Source organism: Eriocheir sinensis, unplaced genomic scaffold, assembly GCF_024679095.1.
Source record: "Eriocheir sinensis breed Jianghai 21 unplaced genomic scaffold, ASM2467909v1 Scaffold46, whole genome shotgun sequence".
NCBI classification, from domain to species: domain Eukaryota; kingdom Metazoa; phylum Arthropoda; class Malacostraca; order Decapoda; family Varunidae; genus Eriocheir; species Eriocheir sinensis.
The window spans coordinates 908,359-918,436 of NW_026111787.1; the positions used below are offsets into that span (position 1 = coordinate 908,359).

The window sequence follows — 10,078 nt, forward strand, 5'->3', positions numbered from 1 at the left end:
AATAATTTGATTAGTATAATTAGAGAGGACAAGTGTTTGGGTGATATGCAAGTGTTTGGGAAAAATCCTCCTCGTTTGAAAATTATATAATTGGTTATAACACTGTTTTGAGCATTAAAATGTAATTTTATTACAGCAATAAGTTACATAATTATATAATGAGCATTTTCAGTAAGTAATTCTGAACAAAATAAGACTGATTCCATGAAGATTGGCTGATCTATGAGAAAACTATGACCAAAAATCTGATCAGATGTCATACATCTGAAAAATCTAGACGACTTTAAATATGGCTGTCGTTGGGGCACAAAGCTACTCAACCAAAACGTCCAAGCCCTAATTTTGGACACTTTAGAAATCAAACTAACCAAAAATCATGATTGGGTCTGTTCACTAATTTGATTGTCAAACGTCAAAATATTGGGGCTGGCTCATGGACTATTAAATGCAATTTTGGCCCTTTGACCCTGCATATTATATTTGCAAAGAAGGCTTTTGCTCATGAAACTACACAGCAACTTTGATACCATATCCTTCTTATTCATACCACCTATGCGAATACACTTACTATACATTTCTTGAAAATAAGTGGCATTTTCCAAATCCCTTTCTACAGTTTGAAGTTCTTCTAAGGTGTTACTCCGCTTGATAGTCAGATCTATACCACTGTCACTAAATGAGCTAACACAGTTGACAGATTGCAAATCTCAACTCCAGCTTCGTACCTCTCCCCTCTTGCCTCACATCTAACAGCAGGTGAAGAACACGTTTCTGGAACCCTATTGAGGAAATAACCAAATGAGAAACACGAGAGGGGTTAAGTGGATTGATCTAAAGGCACATATCATTGTTTCTATTTCTCTCTCTCTCTGATGTCTCTAAAAAATCAGAAAACTGTCCAGCACAAAAGTATGAAAAATTTACCTTCTTTGAAGTCTTTTGTACAGTGGTAGGACATATGTGTTGTCACAGTTTCCAAAATGTTTGGGCGCCAGATGTTCGTTCTCAGTGGGAGTGATGCGTGTACGTGTCAATGTATGTTAGTGTGGGTGTGGGCGTGGGGGTGTATCTATATTCTTGAAAATATTTCATCACATTTCGTAAGTAATTGTACGCTTGAACAGGTCATGAGTATATTGTTTTACTAAAAATATTCTCAAGTCGGAGCCGGTGAACGAAGCATAGCGGACAGTGTGACAACACTTGGGTACTGCTATTGTATAATATATTCTTATAAGGGGAGGCTGGCATGACTACAGCTGTTTTCTCAAAGAAATGTTATTATCTCCCCCAAAAGTTTTAATTATTTTAAGTGACAAACGTTCATCTATACTACGATTCTCAAGGAGTCGCATTATAGTATCATAATGAGACTTTAACCAATAAAAAGTATTACATGAAAGATATCAAAAGTCTGACAATTACTACTGTTACAGTATCTGAATCATCATGCTTACAATATAAGTTATTTTACATACAGTATACACAATATGTGACTACTTACTAGCTGTATCCATGGGGAAACTATGATCCTTTGGTTCTAGCTGCATTTGGCGTTCATCCCTGCCAGTGTGATAGGGTGGGCTGCAGGGGTTATGTTGATCACGTCTGGTACGTTGATCCCTGATGTCACGTCGTTCTTGTTGGTCCCAACTGTAATGTGGTTCTTGTCGGTCCCTGATGTGATGTTGTTTTTCTTGGTCCCTACTGTAATGTCGTTCTTGTTGGTCCCTGATTTCATGTAGTTCTTGTTGGTCCCTGGTGTAATGTTCTTGGTCACTACTGTAATGTGGTTCTTCTTGATCCCTGATGTCATGTAGTTCATGTCGGTCCCTGATGAGATGTTCTTGGTCCCTACTGTAATGTTCTTGTTGATCCCTGATGTGATGTTGTTCTTGTCGGTCCCTGATGTGATGCTGTTCTTGGTCCCTACTGAAACGGCGTTCTTGTTGGCTCCTGCTGTCATGTAGTTCTTGTTGGTCCCTGATGTCATGTTGTTCTTTTTGGTTCTTACTGTAATGTTGCTGAGGTCGGTCCAGGCTGTTATGGCTGTCATTCTTAAGTTTCTTGGTATGGCCAGGTTGCAAGACTTGTAATAATCTTGGCTAGATCCAGACATTGGAGAACGTTGTTCATCCACATCCCTGAGAATATAATGCCAGAGATTACTATATCTAATAATACATTTTTTTTATATTAAAAAGCATATTTCTTGACATATTAAATTGCACTAAACTAATTCAAAGAATTCAGATGATTTTTCTTCTTTTATAATTCTCATACCAAACATTGTTAAAACAGCAATTACACAGTTTGTCTATATTAATTTCCTCATCTGTCCAGAATGTTCCTTCCTCAATAACCTGAAATTTTGCCCAGTACTAATTACAGATTCACCATTATTCAGATTTTTAAGTGTGATAATTCATTAATTTAAATAGACATACTCATGTTTATATACAGTCCTCATCATAAGCATTGTCGCTGCAACTTCCCTGAGCATCTTAACCCCTTCACTACGGTGACGCTTATATTGGCGTTATGACTTTATAATTTAACGTTGGAATTTGTATATTACAACATAAGAATATAAGGCTTTGTTTTCTCTGTATGTTAGTGTGCATCTCTGAAATCCTGTAAAGAAGGGGTTAAGTGCTTAAGAGTTTACGCTCCTGCTGATCCGTTGCAGTTACATTAAACCAAAATTATCAAACATCTGGCAACTCAGAGAGTGTGTGAGGTGACATTTTAGCAGTAAATTGTCACTTACCCGCTCACAACTGACATAAAAGGAGCAATATTCATGTGTACCTTCTCTCACTACCTACCCCAGACTGGCCTGCAGTCACTCACTGTTTCCACGCATACCTTGACATTGGCTCACTGCATGACCTTGTCAAGGGAGGACATCACAGCCATTACATTCCTTACAAGGCCAGATGAACCATTCGGGCCACCTCTAAGTAAATGGGTGTCAGTGTTCACCAAATTCAGTTGTACGCCATGACACTGGAGACAACAAAACATAAGAAAAAAATTCCTGGCAAGCCCCACAAGATATCTAGTAGAACTCTGTGACTGGTGCACCATGAAATGGGGTCCAAGCCAAAAAATAAAAGAAAATAACTTAAGAGTGGTTTGTTCAGTCTTGTAAAGGGAGGTAGTGGTTGTGGTGTCCTCCCTTGACAAGGTCATGCAGTTAGCCATTGTCAAGTTATACACGGAAACAGTAAGTGACTGAAAGCCTGTCTGGGGTAGGTTGTGAGAGGAGGTTTGCATGAAAATTTCTCCCTTGTGTCAGCTGTGAGCGGGTAAATGACAATTTGCCACTAAAATTTCGTCACGCACACTCATTTAGTTGCCGTATGTGTGATAATTTGGTTTAACGTGACTGCAACAGACCAGTGGGAGCATGAACTCTTTTAAACACTCAAGACGCTCAGGAAAGTCACAGCAACGATGTTTATAACGAGGATTGTATTACTACCTGATATACAGATTGTGTGGTAGGAATTACTTCTAACCAAATTTTTCACATGCATCTCAATTAGTATGAAAACCCTGAAAGGGTTTATTAGGAGAAAATAGAGAATTACTTACCAATCACAATCAGAAGAACTTGACCTTCTTAGAAATGAAGTAGAAGTTACACTTCTGCTTCTGGTAGATGACGTTTGAGACTGAGGTGATGGTGTGGCCCCATTTGGTAGTGAAGGCAGCTTTTGAGGAGGATCTGGAACCTTGTTCAGAGGTGAAATCCCTTTCTTTGTCTTGGCTGGAGTAACTTCCTGCAACACTGAAGGAAAAAAATATCTATTTAGTAAACCAGATTTCACATAATTATAACAATAAGAAAAGCAGCACTTGCTTTGTAACCTGTCTGCTACCGCTGACGCGTCTCACGCGTTCAAAGCTAAACCACTCCTATATACGCTGACGCCAGAACATTATCGTAATAAATCGCAATAGAAAGAATGCTTTCATGCGCATTTCGGCGTTCACTTGAGTGCAGCACTTCTAGGGGACGGTGAGTGGAATGAACAACTTTTCGTATTGGTTTTGGCTATATTAAGTAATTTTAGCCCCCCAAAAAGAAAAAAAAATTGGCCAATGGGCGGTATAGAGCGCATCTTTTATTTCCCACAGGGCGGTAGCAGATGGGTTAAATTAGTATACTGTTGACCCATGCTAACTCCAGACTAATAGGGGAAAGGTTGGTCTGACAAATGCAAATGTCCGACAGATGAATTTACCCCCTCCAAAGGAGAAGAAAAAAAAAAAAAAGCAGGTACTTACACTTGGACTTTAGTCCCTGGGTCGGTCAGAGTCCAAGTTAGTGAGGAGTCTGAGTTAGCGAGGGTCAACAGTATTTGCATCTTTGCCTACGTACCACGCATATCCTGGCTACTGACAAAGCCATCTGGAAGGATCTTCTTAGGACGTTTTCTCTTGATCCTTGATACACCATTACTATCACCATCAGAGTCAGCACTGCTCAGAGTATCCTCAACTGTAGATGTGTGCAGGTAATCTTCACAGTCTTGGTAACTATCTGAAATATGAACAGAAAACAATAAATTATTTTACCATACATGCAGAACTCTACCAAACATGTGGGGTGGCACTTGAAAAGCAGAAATGCATGACACGAACTCCAAATTTACTTAAACTACTTTCACACATACATGCTCCATACAAAAGTTGGTAATATGATTCCTTCAAACATTTGAATTTTTGCCTACACAGCCAGGTCCCTCTTGAATGTTTAAAGGTTGCCAATGAGTGGCAGAGCAAAGGGACAGTGCACAAACAGTGTGAATGCACACTGTAACAACCACTACATATATGGTGGACTGCCCAGGGCCCCTCTTCACCCACTGAGACCCAAGCCAGCCTTGGCTATGGCTGCTGACACTGGGAGGCCATATCGGATGACTCAAAACCCCCCACACCTTGCTCACAGGGGGGTAATCTCTAGTTGTCAGCGATATTTTTTATCGGTCTGAGCAGGACTCGATCATACTACACGCTGCACCAAAATGGCAGGCACATGCTACCACTGAGCTAGCCAGTGGCTAGGAGCCCTGGACATGGGTCACAACCCCCCATTAATACATGGTACTCACTCACTGCTTGTGGACAGGGGCGTGGGGTATCAGAAAAAATGCACAAATTTTCCTCTACGCCCGGGAATCGAAACCAGGCTCTCTCGGTTGTAAGCCAAGTGTGCTATGATTACACCAAATGCCCTCAGTGCTCCCAAAACAATAGCTCCCAGCCTATGACTTATCTCTACCTCCATACGGTTCCCCCAGGTTCAATGTCCACATCCAAGTACCTAAACTTCTCCACCTGCATTCAGATTAATATATAATAACAGAGTCTATGCACTCTCAGCTGTAGCTATACATGAAAAGCAGAAAAATATAAGAAGATTAACACCTACCTGATGATATTTTCACTTTAACCAAACGGAATTTCCTCCAAGATTTTAAGTCCGGGTGTTGTTGAGACCTCAATGCCTTCTCTGCATTTACACCTTGAGGCCAATATAAGACTTGCTCTTCCTCATCGATCCAGCTACATGGTACAGTATGCTCCTCTTCTCGTTTTCCCTCAAGCCAGACTGCTCGTTTCCACATCCTGACAATTTATACCAGAGTTAGTAATTCAGAACCTATTGTAATAAGATGTTTTTTATTTCATTTGAAGACATAACCTGTATCATTATATATATATATATATATATATATATATATATATATATATATATATATATATATATATATATATATATATATATATATATATATATATATATATATATATATATATATATATATATATATATATATATATATATATATATATATATATATTACATACCATCACAGAGGTAAAACAACCCTGCAGCATCAAATGGTGGAGATTAGGTTCAAACAATCTTATGTCAAAAATAGATGTGTAAATAGAAATATGACAATGCTGGCAAACATATTTACCTCAATTCTAAATAAGCTATTATATCTTTAACAAAATCAGTAATTTATAAATGCTACAAATGAAACTTGTCACACCCTGTCAAAAGTAAATAGTCTCACCATTGATGATTATCTTCTCGTATAAAGACTTCCACTAGGTGTTACAGCCATCTTTAGATGTGAAATGAGAACAGGAGGGAATAAAGATGTGAAATGAGAACAGGAGGAATAAAGATGTGAAATGAGAACAGGAGGGAGTAGATGTAGCACACATGAAAAAAAAAAAAAAAATTGAGGCCAGAATATCCAGAATATAAGACTCAAAAGTTCAGTATGAAAAAGGAGACATTAGAGATACTGTATTCATATTATCAAAATAATTTTTTTAAGCAGATGACAAGACAGCAAAGGCAAAAATAATTTAAATATCTTACATACTTTATTCAGTTTTGTCATGCAAAATGGTATCAATACTACTCCGTCTTTGTAGGTAATTTCACAACTTTTCTGAACAATTGCTTGGAATGAATAACTTTAATTTTTGTCCTCGAAGTATTTTTCATGAACACAATATTGATGAGTTTTGAATCACAAGGTTCAGTGAAAAAATTTTCAGTAAGGCTTTGGCTTAAAACATCACATGTTTCACATGTTACCTCTTTCAGGAAAACAAAGTCCTCACTTTCCAACAGGAAACAATTATCCTTGTACTTTGTGGAAATGCATGTTTCTAGAGAAGTGTATCTTTCCTTTTCAGCAAGCCTTTTGAATACTTGTGAGATGGGGTTATTTGTTGACCGCACTAACTTTTTATTTTATATAAATGATTCTCAAAGGGGAATGCACTTAAAGAATTCAGTGAGCACTGATAGCTTTCCACATCATCAGCTAAATGGATGACATTATGTACATTATATACAACAAAATGAGGACCAAATACATCATGACATTGTTGCACAAAATACCAGGGTGTGGAGTCGGATTTTCAAAACTCTGACTCCGACTCCACTCCGACTCCAGTAATTTAAATGTTTTGCGACTCCGCCAACTCCAGTAAATTTAAATTTAAATATTGCGACTCGACTCCGACTCTAGTAAATTTAAATGTTGTGACTCCGACTCCGACTCCAGTAAATTTAAATGTTGCGACTCCGAAACTCCGACTCCAGGAAATTTGAAGGTTGCATGACTCTGACCGTTTTTTTTTTTTTTTTTTACAGTATGAGATATATATATATATATATATATATATATATATATATATATATATATATATATATATATATATATATTTATATATATATATTTATATATATATATATATATATTTTACCATCCTTGGATATCACTTAGCAATTATCCTCCATGATAGAATTAAATATACACATTAGCTCATGCAAAACACCATAAAATATGGCAAAAGGGATACCTGTACTATCTGTTGTCAGGGTGGTTGTTGCGGCATGTACCGCCCTCCTTCCTTAAGGTATATCCTCAAGAAAATACAAAATAAAAAGCATGAAAAAATATTAAAAATACCAATATTCCCGCAGACTGTTTGATTGGACATATCTTCCAAAACGTCAATTTCTCCCAATTTGTAAGAATCTCCATGAAGTGAAATCTTTACTAAAAAAAATAGCACGTAAAGGAGTCGGAGTCGCTCATATTTTTACCGACTCTGACTCCGACTCCGACTCCGACTCTGACTCCAATTCCGACTCCGACTCCGACTCCGACTCTGATTCCAATTCCAACTCCGACTCCGACTCCGGCCAAAAGTAGCCGACTCCTCGACTCCTCGACTCCGACTCCGACTCCGACTCCACACCCCTGCAAAATACTCCAGTAGTTCTTGGGCATATGACAAGTAGCCATTCCTTATATAGTTATTTGAATTCAATAAGATACTAAGAGCTACAGTTAGTGACAGGCTTGTTTTGTAGATTTCAGCTGAAACAATATCTTTCATTGCAATGATACTTGTATACAAGATGAATTGCCTGAATTCAGTAGCCTTCCAGCGATCAATTAAGGCAAGAGATCTTGGCTGCCTTGCAAACTCACTTGGGAGTCTATTTGACATGCCCTTTAAAGCAGCAGACACCAAGCTTAACTGATGCTGGGAGAGTTTACACACTCTCGGACCTCTCATAAGAAAAAGTAACATTCTTCTTGTGACACCAAGGCAAATTAGATGCATGTAATCAAGAGGGAATCCTTTAACACAGGATATTCCATACTGAATGAGAGGACTTATTCCCCGTTGATGAGTTCCTTCATAATGACCTAGATTAAATTTTTCATCAGTTCTTTCTCTACATTTATCTTTGGAGTCTAGTATGACAACATTAGAGTCCCAGGTTCCTTTAATCTCACACCTTTCACAAGCATAATACCCGGTGTGGCCTTTAATGCATTTCAGAAAGGCTCGTGCAGGAGCGTCACATATGAACGAAATAATCTCCACTCCTAATCTTTTCCCATCCACAAATAAACCATCTTTTGAAAGTTTCATGTATTCTCCTAAAAAATCTTCTAGAAAACTTTCTACCGGTTCTGGCTTTGTCTTCCCACAATACAGAGCTACTAATGCTGGCCTGAAATTGCTAAACTTTATCAGTGGCCAGAACTGTTCGTGCCAGCTTATACAATGGAATTCCATCTACATTTACACTTAATTTAATGAAATCATTGTTTTCTGTGAAATCTTTGTTGCGATTCAATATAATTTGTAAACATGAGCCATTCAAAATAAGAATAGCCGTCACCACATTTTTCAACTGTTGTTACGTGCCTTGGCGTTTGATAATGTCATTATCTTTGGAAGATTAAGCCCTCTTTTTAGAGTATTTCTAAAAAGCTGACCAATTGTGATGTTTTATATTATTCTCAGAGGCCCTTAGCTAATTCCTCCAGAACAAGTCATGTTGATGCTATCTTTAAGTTCAGGTTGACTATCACTATAGGTGCCAGATTCTTCTTCTGAAGAGCATATTATATTGTCATCAATCAATTGTTGATAAAGGTGAAATGTAAGGCATATCAGTATTCTCCTTAGCATCATGAGTTTACTGACTTTAGAAGTATAGTTTCTTCCATCTTCACACAATGAAAAAGAGCTCTTGCAGTTGGCCAGCTGTAATTTCCGGTACCTTTATAGTAAGCCATGACACCTGCAAACATATTGAATTATGAGGGATAGTTAACTAAGAATAGATACAGTATCATATATAAGACTGTTTAAAAGTGAAAGAAGCCTGAAATGGCAGGACCAGAATGCTAGAGAGAGAGAGAGAGAGAGAGAGAGAGGATTAGAGAATGCAAAAGGAGAGAATGAGAGAATTAGAGGCATGCAAGGGATAGGAATGGCAGACTGCTGATATAGCCATCCCCTAATGAGGGAGTTCTTGATGACAGGCATCATATAGGTAGAAAAGGAACTGAAGCAATGTTATCTGAAATTAAGACAAAATGTGTGTGGGGTATAACATTGAGAACACATAACAAGTATGCACACATACAAACATGTAATGCATCTGCAGATATACAAGAAGGATAGATAGTGGTGAATGATTGAACAGACATCACAGCCATGTTGTAGTGCCAATACCATGAGGAACTTGTCAGGAAGAGGTTGGATAAATTCATGGAAAGAAAGGTTAGGTGGGGTCAGGCTTACAGGAGCTTTGCTTTGTATGAGCCAACTGGCCCCGCTTGTAGACTCCTTACTTTCCATATGCAAACAGACCAAGAAAATATGCATGAGTAAGAGTTAGAAATACCTAGATAGATTATTTTTCAAGTTAGGCCATTGAGTTTAGCTTATTTCCTTGCACAGGCTATAAATTCATATATAAATATTTACTTCACTAACACAACAAGAAGCTTGTGGTAAGAGTACAGACTAGATGATTTTATCGTAAATCTAAAAAACAGGACCACACGTTTAAATGTACTAGTCAAAAACTATACTGTTAAACGAAATTAGGTACCACTTCTGCAATGATTGTGAAAAAATACTGAATAATTAATTTATAACTTGTAATAAGTTGGGCGGGAAAGAAAACAAAACCTGTGTTGACACTGTATATAAA

At 37.7% G+C, this 10,078-nt stretch overlaps 1 protein-coding gene across 1 annotated transcript; it reads right to left on the reverse strand.

The window, feature by feature from the left end:
• Window positions 1-1,540: 1,540 nt before the first annotated feature.
• LOC126992429 (uncharacterized) lies at window positions 1,541-6,269 on the reverse strand. The gene is made up of 5 exons (XM_050851167.1): window positions 6,102-6,269; window positions 5,447-5,643; window positions 4,391-4,552; window positions 3,601-3,796; window positions 1,541-2,144 (listed from the first exon to the last, which is right to left on the reverse strand). The coding sequence occupies exons 2-5, from the start codon at window positions 5,640-5,642 to the stop codon at window positions 1,541-1,543; spliced, it is 1,158 nt and encodes a 385-aa protein (XP_050707124.1). The 5' UTR covers window position 5,643; window positions 6,102-6,269.
• Window positions 6,270-10,078: the final 3,809 nt, after the last annotated feature.